The sequence below is a fragment of the Bacillus rossius genome, chromosome 2 (genome assembly GCF_032445375.1).
Source record: "Bacillus rossius redtenbacheri isolate Brsri chromosome 2, Brsri_v3, whole genome shotgun sequence".
Classification (NCBI taxonomy): Eukaryota; Metazoa; Arthropoda; class Insecta; order Phasmatodea; family Bacillidae; genus Bacillus; species Bacillus rossius.
In genome coordinates, this window is record NC_086331.1 from 130,192,182 (window position 1) to 130,213,596 (window position 21,415).

Genomic DNA, 21,415 nt, shown 5'->3' on the forward strand with positions numbered 1-21,415 from the left:
TTTGCTAAATTTAATTTAAATAATTTGTTTAAATATAATCACGAACAATTAGTTAAAAAGCCCACCGTAACCTGTTTGATATTATAGAAGTTCTTCTCGCACGGTGGTTGGCCGGTTCTTGCACGCTCGGCTCAGGCGGAACGTGGCAATGAGTCATGCTTTTTCGTGCGTGCAGCTGGCGTTCATCGATTTAGAAGACGTTATCACGTCAAAAAAAACTCAAATAGTTTTGCATTATTAGATACGATCATTTGGGAAGGAAATGTAAACTCTTAAACTTACCGTGGAAAAACATCCGGAAGACACTGCTATCATACAGCCAACAGGCACCTTGCTCGCCGCATGCAGTTTCCCACACTAAGCAAGCAGAGTCCACCACAGCTCCATACACAATTGGGCATGGAACATTACCTGAAAAATTACAAACACTATACGTTTCTGCCATTTATTAATTAAGAAATTAAACATGCAGCTATAAATCTAGTGTGAATATAAAATAACACAATTTATAATGGCGTGGATGTTTTTTTTATTTTTTATTTTATTTTTTATTTTTTTTTAATTTTATTTGTAATTTGTCACATGCCCACCAACAGTCGTAGACTTTAGTGGTGGGCACTACATGTAATAACAGGAACACAGTTATTATTACCAGTGTATGGACTCCCACCTCCGTCGGTGGGTATACAGTGAATAAAATTGTGAAAATCAACACAGTAAAGGATCAGTAAGAATTTTTTAAGTTATTGCAGTACTGATCATAAATCTAGTGTGAATCTATACTAATATTATAAAGCTGAAGAGTTAGTTAGTTAGTTAGTTAGTTAGTTTGTTTGTTTGTTTGAACGCGCTAATCTCAGGAACCACTGGTCCGATTTGAAAAATTCTTTCAGTGTTGGATAGTACATTTATCGAGGAAGGCTATAGGCTATATTATATTATCAATAACATTAGGGATCCTTACTAAAAGTCCAATTTAGAATCAAATGCATTGGAGGGGGTTAGATACAACATGCAGTACACGTACGAAGTGTGTGTTGACAATGCCGCAGGCGCTAGAAGTTTATTTCCTATTGCCTATTAACATTGTTGCCACGCACTAGATGCCTTATCATTCTTAATTTTCCCATACAAGTAAAAAACACCCATGTGATATTAACAACGAAGCAATCAGTACCCTCATAAGAGTTCAATTAGTATTTAAATACTTTTTATCACTTTAAATCGCAAACCTAAACTATTGTTTTTTTCCCCCTCTTTTTGTGTTTAATTTGTTTTTTTATTGCCCTTTTTTTCAAGTATATATATTTTACAGACTTGAAACTTCACAGTAATGTTCCTTATGTTACGCAGGATGACATTTTCCGAAAATTAGATCCCATGGGTGGTTAAAACCAGGCAACAGTGGGTACTTTGTCTGCATGAGAACAGGATTTTGCATTGTTCATGCCTTCTGCGTCTCCATGGCAACGGGCATCGCGCGGCAGTGGCATACCCACAAGGAGGGGCATGTATAATGAGCGGCGCAAGAGTGATCTGCCTGTAGACTGCCGTAGCGAAGTACGGGTACATCAGCTGTACGTTGCGTGCACGAGTCGGGAAACCATCGGTGCTATTCATTTTCTCTCCGGTACATTATACAGCATTGTAATAAATTTTCACTGAATTTTTTTTATTTACCATTACTGTAAATGGGAGATGTGGCTTAATTTTTTTCCATTAGTATAGCCGTGAGAAGCCGGGTCGGGCAGCTAGTATAAAATAACACAATTTATAATGGTGCAGATGTATGGGTATACAGTGAAAAAAAGTTGTGAAAATCAACACAGTAATCGATCAGGAAGAATTTTTCAAGTTATTGCAGCACTGATCATAAATCTAGTGTGAATATAAAATAACACAATTTATAATGGAGCAGATGTAAGGGTATACAATGAAAAAAAAGTTGTGAAAATCAACACAGTAAGCGATCAGTAAGAATTTTTCAAGTTATCTCAGCACTGATCATAAATCTAGTGTGAATATAAAATAACACAATTTATAATGGAGCATATTTATGGGTATACAGTGAAAAACAGTAGTGAAAATCAACACAGTAGGCGATCAGTAAGAATTTTTAAAGTTATTGCAGCATTGATCATAAATCTAGTGTGAATATAAAATAACACAATTTATAATGGTGCAGATGTATGGGTATACAGTGAAAAACAGTTGTGAAAATCAACACAGTAGGCGATCAGTAAGAATTTTTCAAGTTATTACAGCACTGATCATAAATCTAGTGTGAATATAAAATAACACAATTTATAATGGAGCAGATGTAAGGGTATACAATGAAAAAAAAGTTGTGAAAATCAACACAGTAAGCGATCAGTAAGAATTTTTCAAGTTATCTCAGCACTGATCATAAATCTAGTGTGAATATAAAATAACACAATTTATAATGGAGCATATTTATGGGTATACAGTGAAAAACAGTAGTGAAAATCAACACAGTAGGCGATCAGTAAGAATTTTTAAAGTTATTGCAGCATTGATCATAAATCTAGTGTGAATATAAAATAACACAATTTATAATGGTGCAGATGTATGGGTATACAGTGAAAAACAGTTGTGAAAATCAACACAGTAGGCGATCAGTAAGAATTTTTCAAGTTATTACAGCACTGATCATAAATCTAGTGTGAATATAAAATAACACAATTTATAATGGAGCAGATGTATGGGTATACAGTGAAAAAAAGTTGTGAAAATCAACACAGTAATCGATCAGGAAGAATTTTTCAAGTTATTGCAGCACTGATCATGGGCACACACCCTCTTCTACTGTCACCAGCATCTGGTTGGGTTGTGTATGAAGTGACAGTGGGTTTACCATTGAAAAACTTAAGAACTATAAATTTAACCTGTACGCCGATGGGCACACGGTTAAGTAATGCTGTGAATACTCAGTTTATGGTTGACAATTCCAACCAATGAAAATGGACGAGAATGTAAGCCGTGTTAAATAAGCTGAATTTTGGAATTCATAGGTATCGTCTGCATTTTGAGTGCATTTTGGTTAGGCGTCATTGACAATTAATATTTTTGTTCAATGTATAATTTTTATTCGTGGTGAAATTGGTTATGTACCTACTTGAAATACCAGACATATGGCCATGTTTGCATTTCAGCTCGTAGCCTAAAATTTGTACACAAAACAGAATCAAAAATACTTAACTTTAATTTAAATACTATTTCATGTAATACTATTATCATCTACTCAGAGCTAACATAAAATGGTTGCACAGTTAAAAAAAATACATTCATTAATTTTGAATACATTTTTATAGACACAATACCTAAAAATAACCAGTAACACATTATTATAATAATAATTCCTCAAATCATAAAAAAATATGACATTTAGATTAAAGCTATTTTTTAATATTTTGTGCAATTTATTTTACTCTCTCATAAACTGCTTTTTCCGAGGAAACATTATTTTGCGACAACAACACATTCTACTGTGCTCTGATTGGTCCTTCCCATAATTCTTAAGGACAAATAAAAAATATAACCACCTCTGTTAAGTCTTAAACCAACATATGATTCGCACACAACCCGTCAAAACTTCTACACTACAATCATAAACCATCCCACTAGTATACATAGTCATATCAAGTACAAGACTAATTCTTAATTCTTAATTTTAAATCATAAGCCCTCCTTAACAGATAGTGTATGTTTTATTGGTGTTTGGAGAATAGAAAAAATAAACTATTCAGCCCATGATGAACTATCAAATGACTATGAAGATATGAGAGACAAAAGTAAGTGCTAGGGAGAGTGTAGTATCCCTAAAGGCTGTTAAAAAGAGCAGTATACACAAAATACTTTTGGAGCAGTTAAAAGTAATGCAAGACTGCAAAAAAATGGAAGCAAGAATGTAAGGTTTGTAAAGAGTGCATGCTTATAAAGTTAAGATCCTAATTTTTAAAATATGTCAAAATTACATTGAGTAAATCAGCTTGGTAATACTTTATTTGGGTCTTATTTTTAGGTGATATCACCCTCCCTCAGCAAAATAAATTGTTTTGTAGTTGATCTGTTTTACAGAAACTCTCCAGCCGCAGTTTTTTCAGGTTTACAAAATGTTTCTTTTTATTGAAGTGTCATTAGTGATGAGAGATATTTCTTCACTGGATGTTACTAGATGTGTGTTGAAATGTGCTTACATGTCTCTCTCACCTCAAACATATCTAGCCAAAGAAGCTGAAGTACAGTAGAAATTAGAGCTGCAACAGCAATAAAATCACCAAAAAATATTATCTCACACATGAGTAAAGAGTAAGCATATAATCTGTTAATCTTTGCACCCATGTTGTGCATTATCTTTCACCGATATAACACATGGCAAAGGGGTAAGTTTGGTTTCCTAACCGCTGTGTTATTCATACAGGTTGTCTACTGTTGTATTTAACTTACAAAATACCAACCCCTCCCCCCTCGAAAACTTTAATAAAATATCTTAATTTTCTATACAAAAACATATAAACTAGAAATATGTGACTACTTAGTTACACAATCCGTATGCCAATGCCAATCATACTTTATACACCTGGACAGGGGCGAAAATCGATAGGAATCGCAGGGAACACACGTAGAATTACATTTATAATTTCCATTTCACAGTTACTATTTCGGAAGCTTCAGAGTGAGGGGCTTTTAAATTCCAGACCACTCCCACCCGGGACTTATGCCCCTGCACCTGAAGCATTATAAAATTAAGTAGTTTAAAATATATCTAGATAATAAAAATAATTATTATACAAACATCACTCAACTAAATGAGTGTTAGTGAGTGATGAAAAGTGTAACTATAAAGATACAAACCACAATGAACACTAAAGAAACTTACCAAATAAACCAATGGCAAACTGTATGAGTCCCAGGGCCATAGCCTTGTCCCGAGGATCAACACAGCGTAGTATCAGTAGCATACTGCCCACTTCAGACGTGGAGTGTATGAAGACAAAGAATGAGAATAGTAATATATACCACACAAAGTTGTCACATTCCAGAGCACAGTAGCCAATATTTGCAATTGGTTTATGGTCTGGAAGCATCCTCATTGTTGTCTGATTACTCGATCCATTGTCTGGTTGTTGCAGGCATAAACAATTACCATACTGAAATACAAACACTGAATTAACATCTTAAAAAAATTTAGCTACACATCAACAAGTCCAAATTCCCTGAGACTGAACTCCTGAGAAAAATAATAATTTCATACTGTAGTCATTAAAAACAATAAAAAAAAAATTTGAAAAAAAAAATTTGTTTTTAATCGCTGTAAACATTCACTTCAATCAACCCATACAAATTTTACATTTTGTATCACACGACACAAAAATTAAATTACAATAAAGAAGCTAGAAAACAATCATACACACTATGGTAAGTTTTTAAATTCTAAACAAGCTCAAGGTTAACTGAGTATAATGAAAAGTTAAAGTAAAATATGGTTAACAACCTATGCTTACAAACTTCTATGGTGGAAAACCCAAAAAGGGATTGGAAAATTAATTTAACAATAGAAATGGCAACTGATAAATATTAAAACAATTATTTGTATAGGTTTACATATATGATGTCTTTCTTTCCTTAATTTAAATATGATAGACACCACCCTCAGAAGAGGGAGAAAAATGTTTGGGGAAGATGTATAAAAGCATGACCGTAGTCCTGAATTCATTTCAGAAATGCTTCAGACCAGAAATAAAATGATACACTTTCTGGATCCATGATGCTAATTTCTAGACCACTAATTTATCATGTTACAATATATATGAATAGTTATATATGTACCAAATAAAACAGACTTCACAATAAAATTAAAAAAATTCTAACATTGAAATATGAAGGGTTATTTTTTGAAGGATATTATGTGTGATTTATGATACTGAACAAAATCTTGGAATTGCTTTCAGAACTTCTCGATAAAAAAATATCTGAAAAATGCCTTATAAACAATCAAATTCTATAACCTAGTAGGGCACTTAAAAACTGTAAATAAAACGAACCAAAATCAGTGTTAAGATAAGACAAAACAGGTGAAAATCATCTCTAATAATACTTAAGCGGTGCAAAAATTTTGGTATAGAAAGTTAATATTAAAACTAAAATTCCAAATCAAATATCAATTTTTGCCTTTTTTTTTTCTAAAATTTTTTATTGTATAAATTAAAATTAATGATTTAGAAAAATTAAACAATTTCAGTTTAAAGTTATTACAGAACTAATTTTTTTTGGTAGTAAAACCTCAAAAAGTATTTAAATATTTTATCAAAAATGTACAAGGAAAAAATCTCTCACAAGATACCGATTCAGTAATTTTTGAAACTTTGTAATGATGATATGTATTTTTCAGTACTAAGTACAAAAACTTGAGGTCCCTGTAAATACTTAGTAATGAGATTCTACTGTAGTGATAAGCACACCTATATCATGTTAGGATGCATTTTCTTTAAATGTGAGACGTGCAATTTGGTCACACACTCACCGGAATTGGGGTTAACTAAGCCTGATGTAACAGGGGTTACAAATCGTTGGATCTGCAAGGGACCAATCCCACGATATGAGAGTTTGGCCGACTTTTTGTTGATTGCCTTACTCTGTGAATGTGCATGTCGCATAACCTGTAATGGTTAGGTGAGTGATGAGTATTATACTTCCTTTGGCTTGCTTCATGAGCAAGGTTGAGAATTTTTAAGGCTCTTTTCCAAATCTCCTGAATGTTCCTCGGATAATTGGGCAAAAGGTCTTGCAAGGACCAAAGATTGGAAAGAGGTGTGTTTGGCCGATAGGTAAACATGAGTTTGAATGGGTTAGTTTTGTGGCCGTCATGGCATGCATAATTAAATGCCATTTGCAACCACACCAAATAGGTGTCCCACGCATCCTGTGCATGCGCATGATAAGCAATGAGTGCCGAACAAAGATTCCTGTTGATTCTATCAGCATGCGATGGCTTGGGATAATAGGGAGATATGCTGACATGCTGGATGCCGTGAGAAAACCACATGTTCTTAAAACTTTTGGAGGTAAACTTAGATCCATTGTCGGAGACAATTATGAATGGTAATCCTGACATCTTGAAAATGTGATTTCGCAACGTTGAGGTAATAGTGGCAGCTGTGGCTTTTCAAAGAGGAATTAGCCAAACAAATTCGAAAAAGGCATCAATGAATACAGTGTCCAGTTTTGGAGCGAGAAAAGGGACCAACAAAATCGATAAAAAGTTTTTGCATTGGACGGCCAGAAACATTTGGGAACAAGAAACCAAACTGAGTCTTCTGTGCTGACTTGCTGAGGGCACAGAGTTTGCATAATTTCACTTGCTCAGCAATGTCACAATGCATTCCATCCCAAATAAAATGGTGGCGTATTCCTTGGATTGTTTTGCAGATACCCAAATGTGCACCAAGAGGTGTGTATGATAGTATTGGAAAATCATATTGTAAAGGTTCTAAGGGAGAACAATTGTGAAAGCTTTAGACTGCTGTGTTCACCTCTGCAGAAGGCCGTTAGAGAGTTTATAAAATTTTGAAGCTGAGCCAGATTTGACTTGCTCAATATGTAAATACTTGAAATATATGTGTCTGATTGCTGATGAGGCTGAAGGTCTTTAAAGGCCGAGGGGAAATCTGTAAGAAGTGCCTTACACAAATTTGGAGGTTCCTCTGGAAGAGTTTGGTTGGATGGGTTCTCGAACATTCGCGAAAGTGTGTTGGCTATTATATTTTGGAACCCACAAATGTGCTGTATTTGGAATTTAAGTGAAGAAATTTTGGCAATCCATCGTCCAAGTTTTTCGAATTTGTTCGGATGAGCCAAAAACCAGGTTGAGAAGAAATTCTCTGTGTTCCAAAAATTGGCGGAATTTATATATGCCAAAACCTACCGCCAAACATTCCAATTTGTAAACAGACAATGCTTTCCTTTTCTGTGTATCAGTGTGCTAGAGGCAAATGCTATTGGCTGTCTATAACCGTCAAATTCTTAAATTCTTGAGACAGCACCGCATCAATTGCTACGCTGGATGCGTCTGTTTAAAGGATTACAGGTTTGGTAAACTCAGCCATGCACAGAACTGGTGAGCTGGCAATGACCGGTTTTAGAAACTAAAAGCCCCATCCTGTTCTGGTCCCCAGGCTAAATGGTGCATTTTTCTTGCGTAATACATTCAATGGTGCAGCGTGTTCCGCAAAATTGGGTATATATTTAGAATAAAAATTTGTCATTCTGATGAAACGAGCAAAGTCATTTGCATCTTTGGGAGGCTTGAACTCCTTTGTTGCCTGGGTTACACCCTTGCTCAAAACTAAATGACCAAGGAAAGCGATTCCTGGGACGGCGAATTTAACTTTCTTTGTGTTCACCATAAGGCCTGCTTTACACAGTCTTTGAAGCACTTCTGAGAGATGAGAGATGTGGTCAAAAAAATTTTCAGACTACACCACTACATCATCTAAACAGTTAAAAACATATTTAATTTTAAGTCTCCCAGTACTTGGTAAAGCAAGTGAGTCAGCACTTGAACTCTGGTGGTCAAACCACAGGGCACTACTTTATACTGGTAGAGATTCCAAGGAACACAAAAACCGGTGACATGTTTGGAATATTGAGCCAGTGGGTTTTGGTGGTAGGCTGTATTAAGGTCAAAAACACTGAAATATTTAGCCTAGCTGAACCAATGGCAGACTTAGTTAAGTTCTGGTAACTGCATCATTTCTATGCTAATATGACTAGCTCTTCTATGGTAATTTTTTGTTTAGACCATCTGGAAACTAATCACATAGATTTTTGATAGCTAACTTTTTCTCCAGGCTAAGATGGCCCAAGAATAGAATGTTTCCATCTTCAGCGCTTGTTGAGATTGTGGTGTCAGGGCTCAGGGTTTATGAATCTGGCACCACTAAGGGGATGAAAATTCTTTTATTGAATTTAAATACAAAATTTCCTGCTTGAAGATCCACCACTAGACCTGTTTTTGCGATAAAATCTGAGCCAAAGATGAGATCAGTGGCCAACTCATCTGCCACTAAAAATGGGAAATTCCATGAAAATAACTCAATTTTAACATGAATTACTGCAGCAGTGTTGACCTTTAAATGCTGCTGAGAAGCAGTACATCATAGGTCTGTGGGCTCGGTTTTCTGGACTAATTTACTCTGCTGCAATTTTCGAAACAAATTGTCTGAAATGAAACTATTGACAGACCCTGTATCAATTAAGCCTCATGTATCATAGTCACCAATTGCTGTTTTAGCTTACGGTAGTACGGTTGGAATTTTTCCAAAAATATTATGGCATTATTGTTTGCCAGAATTTTTGGTGCAAACACATGTTTTACATGTTCTAGTAGTGGGCTCTAGATGCTCAGTGGAGTTCACTTTGTCTGTTTTGCACAAGCTATTCTTCCCCCCATTTTGGTTTTTAGAGTATTTCCCATGTTTACTGTTTCTACATTTTTCAGGAATCTGGTGCATATGTTTTGTGGTTTTTTTTATTATTGACGATTCTTTGTGTGCAAGGATTGTACAGTTTTGGGAAAGAAAAAAATTACTTGCTGCCGACAAATGAAGTGGCACAGAAACAATTTTTTCTGGCCACCATTTTACATGTTTTTTGGTCTGTATGAATGTTGTCTGCTGTTTTTACTATGGCATTGTTCAATCGAATGTCCTGCCTGGCTTTTTGTAGTATCTGGAGAAAATATTTTGTTCAAGTGTATAATTGGGTCTGGAAGGGTAATTGTTAGACTAATGATGTTTTGTGTAAGAAGAGCTAGTCACAGTTTCTGTTTTGGGGCTCTGCTGAGCTGCGAAAAGTGATGGCCAATTCCTTTGAAAATCAATAAATTACGTGTTTGTAGCATGTATGCATGATTTGTCCAATTCCGGAAAATTCTGAGGGCGAGTTTGAAACACAGCTCGAGAACGCTCGGCTGGGTAAAGACCATCTAATATGTTTATGACTATCTCATTTTCAAAGACACCTAAGTGAAGAACTTGTGCTGCGTTCTTGATGTCAGCAATGTAGTGAGGAAAGGCCTCATTTCGCTGTTGTAGCCAATTTAACCATTCTAATCTTATATTGGTAAGCATGCGAGCAGAGATAAAGTAATTTAATACATCTTCGTGGTACTTATGAAAAGAGAAGTTATTCTCAATGACCAATGTGGTATTCTCACTCAATTGGGGTTGTGTTAAAGGGAAAAATTATTTCCATTAATTGCTTGTCCAGAATGTTCCCTTTCTGTCAGAGCTTGAGCAGGTGTCGTAGAAATTCAATTAATCGGTTCGGGTTAAGCCCATTAGTTTGAGGAAAACCGGAGAGAAGACTTTCGACAGGGTGGGCAATTTTCCCATAGAATTGATTGATTCATGACCTGAAGTGGGTTGGAGCATTGGTGGCTGATTGTGGGTTAGGTGTGGGGGTTGAGGTGAGTAATGGTTGGAGGTGGGGCAGGTGGATGGTCAGCTGTGGATGGGCTGAGTTGGGATGGGGTGAACTGGGGTGACGGGTGAAACAGGGATGCAGTAGATGAGGGGTGGGTTGGCAGCAAATTGGTGGCTGTAGGAAGAGGGTTAGTCTGCAAAAAAGAAAGGGTTGATGGGAACTGTTGGTAGGAACTGAAAAGGCCCTTGGTAATCATGAAGAGAAAAAAAACGTTTGACAGGTTTGCCATACTGGGGTGAAACTGGTGGGTACTGACCTCCGGAAAAGGTCGGGAAAATGTCACAATTGTAGCAGTCAAAGTTGCAGGAGCCCTAACAGGTGCTGTGGTAAAAAAAAAAACGAGAACTTTAGGGGCGAGTGGTATAAGGGAGTGAGGGCAGAGTGGAAATGCAATGAGGGTGGGCTGGTGGTGGTGATAAAGGGGTGAGTTGTGATGGCACTGACCATGAAGTTACTGCTGTCTGTGCTTCCACCAGGTTCGGCTCGCCTGGGGGCAGTTTTGGTGGGGAGGGTTTTGGGTTTGATTATGATGTGGTATCTGTTCCAGGCATCTGGCCTTAGGGAATAAACTCCGTTGAGAACGGTCGAGGATAGCTTAGCTCTCAACTTTCAATTCAAATTAGGGGCGTGTTGTTGGCACTTTTCAATTTCCGTCTGGTAAACACCATTCAATGAATTGGCCGCTAACAAAGCAAGATCATTAAGCCTGCACGTCACATGGGCTAGTCTAAAAAGGGCACAGGAAATATTAGCTTGACTTACTTCAATATCAATAATGTTTGTATAAGCCAAAATGTCCTGAAATTCGCTACAACAAATACTGAATTCTTCCAACACATCCAATATCAGGTTAAGATGGGATGCTGGGATTAGATTTCTTTCGGAGTAACTGGACGTCACCACTTGGTTGACCTCAAAGTTCCAACTCATAGGCGAGTTTGTCCCTATGAAGGAATTCTGGGGTAATCATGATGTGCAAAGAAAGGTACTAACTTCAGTACGACCCAAAAAAAAAATTAGTGACAGGCGTACTGTCAATAAAAAAAATAGAACCTAGCTGCTTTATGATGCCATTCTCAAAGGGGTCACATTTTCAGATTTCAACAAATCAATATTGAATTTTTTTTTCCTCCCCGTGTTCTTGACACCTGTAAGCGTGACTTGGGTCACTCGATTTCAGCAACCAAATTAGTCAATATGTCAACTCTGTAGTGATGTTCATCGAGGCTCTCGAATTAAATATTTCTGAGCCCGAACTCGTACAGTTGATTCTGGGTAACATTTCACACCTTATATTGCAACACTGTGCCATGCTGCCACCTCCTGTTAGCATGGATGGCTTGCGTAGATGGGCTGGTGAGGTGGAAAGCTGCATGACAGCGAATAAAAAGTAGCACGCTGAATTCTCCCCAGCGTCGCCCTCCGACAATTATTGCCCTTCCGGTAAAGATAGTGGACGTCCGCGTCAGCGTGACCGAATGCGGAATGCCTGGTTGCTAACATACTGCATTGTGAGGCGCCGTTGACCTTGAGCGGTGCTCGGCAGGCTAATGACTCCAACACGCACTTTATTGCTTTACACTTTAACACGTTCAACCATGTTCTGTTACAGTGCATGGGCCCCAGGATCGACAATTCACAAAGTCGTTGTTTAGAGTGCCAGAATCCAGGCCACTATCGATTTGAGTGTCTGGGAAATGGACAGTCACAGGATGTCGAAATGGTCGTCATCTTCGTTGTCGTCTGCGCAAATCCATTTCGCAGAAATACCTTCACTTTGTTCCCACGTCAGTGTATGGCATCCATTTTTCCTCCTTGGTTGATACTGGAGCATCACGATAACTCATTAGCGAGTCACTATTTAAGGATCTCTGTGCCAAGTATCCCTTTCTTGAACATTGTGTCATTGACGATCCTGATATTAAGATTTGTATCACTCGTGGTGATGTCATGCGGGCACGTGTTTCCATCATGCTTCAGGTCAAAATCTCAAGATTTTCCTGGGATTGGGTATTCACTGTTGTACCAGGTTTAACGTTAAACTTTATCCTTGTTTTGGATTTTTTGAGTAAAACCCACTGTGTGCTCAATGTTAGTCGGCACAAACTATGCTTCGACTTTGCCCCCTCTGTCAAGGTGATGCTTACGCACCAGTCAGGAAATCCCACCGTGTTGTCCAGCTGCCCTGCTTGAGACCATCGATATACTCGTTCAAGAGTTTCCTGACGTTGCGACATGCTCCCCTACCAATTCTATTTAAAGGATATGACACCAGTAAAAGCCAAATACCACAAAGTTTCGCCACCAAAATTTCAAATTATGAGAACCATTGAAGATAAATTGTTGGGAGCCGGAGTCATTACCCATTCAGTTTCAGACTATAGTACACCCACGTTCTTGGTTCCAAAGAAGGATTTCACGGAGTATAGGATGGTCCATAATTTTAAACCTCTTACAACAAAATTGTGGGCAATGTTTATCCCCTCCCTACAGTCGAAAGCACCTTACAGCACTTAAAGCTAAAATATTTTCCGTTATAGAGCTTAATGCCAGTTTTCATCAACGTCTGTTTTTGAGTCACGTACTTGACCACATTCTGCATTCTGAGCTATTTAAAATTTAAGTTTGTCTATACTATATGGACAACATTGTTTACAGATAAATTTTTGGGGAACACATTATACATCTGCAGGAAGTTTTCAATTGTTCGGGCCACCAATCTTAATATAAATCCAAACAAAATTACCCTGGGGAAGGACTATGTTAAATTGTCAGGGATTTTTATTTCACAGGGAAACCTACTGATGGACCCTGACAACATTTCGCCTATTGTGCATTTCCCTTGTTCCAAAAATCTTAAGGGGGTACAAAGATTTCTCTGCATGCTCTGCTATTTTGCTCGTTTTATTCCAGCAAACAGACCTTTCCAATGTTTGGTAGGGTTTGTTATTTTAATATGTGAAAATCACATTTTACTGAAGTTCTCATGGGAAAGTATAGATTTGCATGGTATTTTATACTTATAAAATAATTTTTTAAGGTCACACATGTAATTAAAATGATTCACCACAAATGCAGACACATATTTAAACTAAAAAAATTAAATTTAAAAACCATTTTTGTTTTGTAGTTAAGTTTTAAAATCACATCTATGTTTGAATTAACACAAATTGTAGTCAAATATAAACAGTATTTTATAAAATACTGGGCTTTCATGGCTTAGAAGTCTTGGACTACTTATGGATTTGTTTAAAATGAACTAAATTGTATTTTTTTACATTAATATTTTACAGTTTCAACAAAATATTTTATTATTTTCTATTTTATTTTTTTTTCATCACAGCAAATTGTGCTTTTATTAATAACACACATTTTTCACAGTTCATTTTTCTTAAACATTTACTTCTATAATTTAATTTTTTTATTGGGTAACTTGTAACTTTTAACTTTACATAAGATACTTCTTTTCTACCTTTCTGTTTTATTGAACACAAATCTACCAACAGAAGGAATGTTAACCTACCCAAACAGCCAAGTAGGGAGGGGAAAGGAGAAATGGAAAGAATCACCACCATCGTCTCTGGAAAAGAGGGAAAGGACATATTACAGCTGGAAGAAAAAGAAAATCAAACCTAGCAGGAGAGAGGGAATAAATCAGTTGGGGGTGTACTTTAGGCAATGGAGCAATTCATTTTAAGGTTTTCATCATTAATTTTAAATTTTCCAGGCTTTTCATATTGTATCACACACAACTGCTAAAAATAATACTTTTTTTTTTAAATTACATTTTTTTAACCTAATATGCATATATGTTTCTACAGAAAATATTTGATGGTAAAGCAATGTCTTGCACATACAAACAAGCTGCAGTATGCTTTGCTTCACTATTTGTATGTTTTACACAGAAAACTTCATCTTCAACCTCTTCTGAGTAAACCAAGTTTAAACAATTTGGCATATTACAAATAATTTCACAGAGTTATTAATAAATGTTCCTGCTAAAATAACTAAAAATAAAGAAGATATATTTACACGAAAAATGTTTCCTTTAAATAATAACCAAAATTGTTTTTAGATTTTTTTGTACAAAAAATTAGTTTTTTTAATGCTTCATTCTATTTATTGAACTGATTGACATAATGAGTTCATTCAAGATTAACTGTTTTCAAAGCTTCGCAGAACACTTATTTTGAACAAAATCTACTAAAAAAAGAAGTAATTAGTAAAATATAACACAGAAAATCAGCCAAAATCATAAAATTATTTATAAAATTTTTAGAAAATCATAATAATTTTTAAATGAATGAAATAGTATATTAGCCCACCAAATATTTTATGTATATACTCAATTTAGTTAAGTAAGATGTGTTACCTCTAGAATTTTACCATCTACAACTGTGGTATTAAGGCACCCGGCATGGCATGCTGAGAAATACGTCTTTCCATCCTCACCACAAATTGGGCTGAACTTGCTTCTATCACAGTCACATCTGGATTCACACCCAGGTTCGAAACTGGTACGTCTCCTGCACATAACAATACATTTACTTATTGTACTCTCTGATGTATACCTTCTTCTAATTTAAATAAAATAATTACACACACAAGAACACAGAAATAAGTGTGAAACAAATTCATAAAAATAAGTTTTCCAGTTCCACACGTATTCAAACATTTTTATTAAGGTTACACACATGCTTTACACTAAATGAAAGGTCTATTGATATCTCAAGATTTATAATCAATTTCTGCAATTTAATTTTAGTATTTTAAAATGATTTCTGAAGTAAAAAAAAATAGAATAACTTCCAATGTTTATGAAGGATTTAAAACATTTACCTATTTTATGAGTTATGGTATTTTAAAACATTTAAACCATTTTAAGAAATACTGAATTAAAAAATATTTGCTCAGTTCTAGAAAATCTGTAAATTAAAAATTAACATAAATGTTGTATTTTTTAATTTTTCAACAATTTGACTGATGAAAACAATTTGGAATGAACATAGCTGAAAGACCAACCCTTGCACTTAATTTTAGTATTAAATTATATAATATGCAAAGTCTCCAAATATATGTACTGTATACACTGGTAGAACTTTATTTTAAAATAAATTTATAATCTGCAGTACCTACAAAAAAATATGTATCATAGAAACAAAATACACCACAACACTGTTTCCTTTTTTTTTAACCTATCATAAGTATAACTTAAAACATTTAATGAGAATATAAACTATTTGCTTCAATTTTACATCAATCTCAATTGTATACTTATTTACTGTTAAGAAATATTGATTTATTTCGTACACTAGTTCAAATTTCGATAAATATTGCTTGACAATTATGTATAAGCACTTGTCCTATTTGGCAACAGCACCAACAATATGAACCATATAACTAATATAGTAATTCAGATAATCATGGATGCCGCAAGCACTTATTTTTTGAGAGGGACAATAATGATTTTTTTTCTTCACAACTTTTGAAGCCCATAATTATTCTTAAAATTTTTTGGTCAGAGAATGTGAAGATTTACTTTTAAAATATTCAGCTAACAAAAACTGTTCAACATCATAGTATCAATAATTCATCAAACAAAGAAAAAAATTAATTTGTTCCTTAAGGTAAAAAAAAAATAATAGTCATAAACATCACTAATATAAATAATAGCAAAAAATGTAAACAAGAATATGTACATTTTTTATTCATATTCATAAAAATTTTATTGAAAGAACTTTCTGCACGTATAGTCTGATTCACTAATAATATACAAAAGTAATGTATTTTTTCAGATTTAACAGTAAGACATGCACATCCCACCTATTTTAAACTAATTTTATTAGTCATGACAGAGTGCGCACAACTTAACATTTACACATTTGTTTTACATTTAAAGCAGTTGTATTTATTATTTTATTGTGTGACAAATATACCTGAAATTACAGACGATAAAAATTAATAAACATTACTGTAAAAATGATTTTAACTTTTTGGTACAAAGCCTCCAATTTAAATAACCTCACGCATGCATTTCATTTGACATTTTGCATCACTAAGTGATATGCTGTGAAGTTTTGTTCAGAAAACACGTGAATAATTATATATTTTTAATTTTGGACAGTAAAAGTCTTATTTAGTTGCAACAAACCACTAAAATGGTTGTTGAAATGGACGTCATGCAAGCAGCTTGCTAAAGTTAGGCCATTATAGATGTATAATCATTTGCCAAAAAAAGCAAAATTATTTTACACATTTGAAAATATAATACCTATTAAAAAGATGTCTACTTACTGAATTTAATTTTAATATTTTCACAAGAGTTGTATGAGTCATTCAATGTTGTTTTTTTTTTCCCCGAGAACAAGACGTTTACTTTGCCCTTCTGTGGGTTTCAATATAATCGTAGGTTAGGAAACTAATTAAATAAGTTCATATTTAAAAATTAAAAATATTCATTATCTTGCAACAAACCATCAAAAATGGACTATGCGCTGGCCGCTCAGTCAAAGTTTGGAATGACTCAGTCCTTTAGCTTGCAGAATTTATTTAAAGATGGCTTAGGTTACATGAGCTAAAAAAAATTCAGATATTCTTGCCACTGACAGATCAGTGAAAATCTAAAATTAAAACTTAAAACCATTACCGTGTTTTCTCGTATAATCGTCGCACATTTAATTCTAAAATCACGTTTGAAAAGTAGGGGTGCGACGATTATGCGTAAAAAAAATTTTTGTTAGGTAAAGTTATTCATAAAAACAAAACCCGTTCATGGAAAGTATGTTTATTTAAAAAAAGGTGGAGTATACAAGGGCACGCCAAAAAATATATATTAATAATTCCTTAGACAAAAACCTTTCTTCAACTTTAAATGGAAAAACCAAAACTCTAACGTGAACGCAAGCCACTTGAATCTGACGTGAATTAACGTGTCGTAGTACACACTTGCCACGAAAGAATGCGGGCTATCAAAAATGTAGTTAACTCGGCACCTGACAGAGAGCGCGCGTTGCATCCAATCGGCGAGATATCGATATTCGACTACGTGCGCGCGCTCTATACGGGAAGCAACATAACCAAACATGAATGATGCGCTGGCTACATTTTTATAAGCGGTACGCCGCGGTAATGCAGACAATCAGATAAAGGAAATACCGTTTAAAAACGTCTTTAAAAGAAAATTTACATGTCAGACAACTTTGTATTTCCGTTAATTAAATAAATAAGTGGTAATGACCGAAATTAAATTTTAGATTATACCTACACCGCGGCGACGCAGACGATCAGATAAAGGAAATAACGTTTAAAAACGTCTTTAAAAGAAAATTTACACGTCAAACAACTTCATATTTTTCCGTTAATTTATTAAGTAAGTGGTAATGACCGAATAAATATTAGATTTCTACTTTAAAATACATCGTTTTATACGGAAAAGATACCCACACAAAGCGCTCGGCATCTACTAGCGGGACCAAAAACATAATGCGACGTTTACACAAGAAGTTATTTATCCCAATTTTGACAGCCTAAAATATGGTTGCGACGATTACGCGCGTACGACGATTATGCGATAAAACACAGTAAGTTTATATCCGAGTAAATTTTTGATGAGTGTAGTTCAGTTATATTCCATTTTGAGTAAAGCATTAGCCCAAGAGAAACTTAATTGTTGCCAGCGACTCTAGACTTAACAAATATGAAGTTCAGCTTTTAGTTTCAGTTCAGTTTTCAGATTGGAGGAAAGCAAGCCTTTAACACGGATAGAAGGTAGTTTAAAGTGTAAAGTGAATAAATTAATTGAGATTTAACATCTCGTAGACATGGAGGTCCACGGATGACGAGGAGTGAAGTAATGGGGATGGAGCAGTGACAGAATGCCGCTTCGCTGCAACATATCCACATTTCCAACTTACCAAAAATTTGTGGTCGATCCTTTTTGTATTCATTTACAAATGGGAAGTAATTAAAATATACCATTTAAAGAGTCTAATACCCCTAGTAGCAGTATCGTTACAGAATAAACCAAATATTTACATTAAAAATCTAAAGTAAAAAAAATTACAAAAGACTAAATGAAATGACTGAAACCATGTACGCATTGCCAAGAGCTGGAAAAACCCAGGTCCGGAAAGGATAGCCCAATTAATAACATAACAGTTTTATTTAACTAATAATTATGGTATTAATTTAATTATAACAATTTTAATTGGCTGTCAGCAAAGTAATCACACTTTAAATAAGATCACTGTTCACTCTCCGCACTGGAGCTTGGCTCGACAGCAGCTCTCTCCACCGCGCACCTCGGTCCTACTCGCGATGCCGTGCCAGATGTACCAACCGTCGCACACGGGGGCACGCACCCTCTCTCAGCAGTCTCGCACTGTTTCGCCGGTGTCGCCACCAGCCAGGCTAGTTCCGCCCTGAAAGGTCTCTCAGCCCCCCCGAGGGTCACGTCACCAGAGTCCCCGACCAATCACCGAGAGCCGGCTGTTACGCCACTCCTCGAGGCGGTGCTCTTGCGATGGCGGCTCCAGGACGACTTTTCGGGAGGGGCTGTCGCACAAAGGAAGGTCGTGGTTGCAAAAATTTTGAAAGTGGTCGGATATTGGCCTCGGAATATTATTTACAAATTACACGTTTCAAATACGGAACCTTTGTTGCTCCATGCAACTTTCGATGAGATAAAAGTTTAACATGTGAAGTTAAATATTTAAGTAAACATAAATATACACTAATCAATAAAATAGGTCTCAAGAGGGCCCCCCCCCCGCCCCCCTTCTGTAGCCGCGCTGGTGCTCTTGGGACGCACAGAACGCACCGGGCGAGACCACAAGGTGCTGGGAGAGGTGGGGGGGGGGGGGGGGGAGACGGGCATTACCCGGTCACAGCAGGGCTTCCCCAGAGATAAACGCGGCCAGCGTGCCGCTGCAGCCATCGTATGCTGTCCTTCACTAAATATTCTCGGAAAAAACTTTCTTGACGCATATTTAAAACATTTATACTTTACCCTTACTGTGCTAAGTAAAATGATCGCATTCCACAGCTCGCCAAGTAGGTATTTTTGTTGCTCTTAGTGCTGTAGGGCCGGCCCAAGACTCGGCGTTGACGTGTAGACACACACACACATCACCTGCTTACAAGCTTCACTAATAGTGCCTGTACTTCTCAAACTTGCCTCTTCCTTATTGGCCTAAAGATTTCACGTACACCGTCCAATTTATATTTTTTGGGTTTATTATTGGGGGGACAAAATGAAAAATCTAAATATTGAGCGCACGAGGGGGGGGGGGGGGGGGAGGTGGAAAGTTTGTCCTGCCCGGTTGCGGCATCCAAGACTCAATTGTTTCAAACCTAATACGTCCATATTTGAAACATCTTTTTTTTGCTGTAAATGTTTGTACTAAACCTATCTTAAAAATTAAGTAACAAATAAACTTTTTGTACCTAAATAAAACAAAAATTAGGAAACCGTTGATTGAATAAATAAATAAATAAATTAATTTACTTTGTGATAAATAATAATCTATGTATACAACAAAAACCTCCTTATTTTTATGCTTTGAGGATAGTTTAACTCTTGAATCTAAATAAATTTATAATATAACCATATTTAATTTTATGAACTGTTTTCATCTACTAAACAAGTCATTATTTAATGGTTTTTATGAGCTTAAAGGCTAATTTTAATGTCAGTCTGTATGTACTGAAAGCATGAAATCATGTGGTATATAGTTTTGGATTAACCGTTTATATGTAATACCTTAATCTTAAAACTCTTTAATTTCAGTATATGATTCATACATCAAAAATTAGGTTTTCCCAAAATAACAGAAATATTAAAATTTTCAGGGTTTTAGGAAAACCTCTTTTGTATTGAGTTATGAATGCTACATTAAAAATAAATATGTAGTTCTAAGATGAAGATTGCATACAAACGGTTGATGCAAAATCGTATACCACATGATTTCATGCTTTCAGAAAAGGCTAGGGTAGCAATAAAGACTTGTTTTGTAGGAAAAAAAACTCTTATAAACAACTTAATGTGGGTTAGGTTATTAATTTATTTGGTTATTAATTTATTTAACATCACGTGCAAAAAAATTATAAGTGAAATAATTTAGGATACTAACACCTCAAGTCACCAGTTTAACGTATTTTATAGCCCATATTTTCAGTATTGGCTGAGACTGTAACTTTAAGCAATGCAAAATTGGTTTATAAACCATGCAAAATTCACATGGCTACAACTTATTTTGCGCATGGATAAATGTCTAAATATTTTTTTTTGTAATTTACCCAACAACATATGCTATTCTGTAAAAATATTTTGTAGTATTTATACTCTAATTAAATTTCATAATTTTTTTTAGTTTTCATATCATATTTAATAGAAAAATCAAGGAATTAAATTGTAAGGAAGCATTGAAAAAAAATTATTATTCTGAATATTGTAACTGGAAATTAAAATTCAACACAACCTAGACAATACCTCTAGTGTTGGAAAACAAAAATAAATGCAATGATTGATACAGGTGAAATTATAAATAAAGTTTGTTATCTATGCATGCCCGTACATAAATTAACAATTTAAGTCCTATATATTTAATTTCAAATTTTTAGCAGTCTTAGGAGTTCAACATTGTTGTATGTGAATTTTTTTAAGATCAGTAATGAACACAATAAATAGTAAAACAAATAACATAATTACATTTGCACTGAAATATTAGTTTATTTGTTATATTTCACAGATTCTTGCATCTGTTAACCAACAAGAACCTGAACCTCCAATTGTAACTAAAAATTACAGCCGTAAGCGTGTAAGAGCACGCCAGCGAATACACAGTATTGTCTCTCATCCTCGGAATTTTTGCGCTATCTAAAAAAAATTGAGAAATGAGAGAGTTTTTAC

At 35.2% G+C, this 21,415-nt stretch overlaps 1 protein-coding gene across 4 annotated transcripts in view; it reads right to left on the reverse strand.

Annotated features, from left to right (window-relative positions):
* Positions 1-21,415, reverse strand: part of LOC134529835 (solute carrier organic anion transporter family member 74D-like) — a 105,635-nt gene that overhangs the window by 5,331 nt on the left and 78,889 nt on the right. For all 4 annotated transcript variants that reach the window (XM_063364324.1, XM_063364325.1, XM_063364326.1 and 1 more), the window contains 3 exons: positions 14,879-15,032; positions 4,901-5,171; positions 283-411 (listed from right to left, as the gene is read on the reverse strand). In XM_063364324.1, the coding sequence (XP_063220394.1) occupies positions 283-411; positions 4,901-5,171; positions 14,879-15,032 (554 nt within the window). The remainder of the gene's footprint in view (positions 1-282; positions 412-4,900; positions 5,172-14,878; positions 15,033-21,415) is intronic.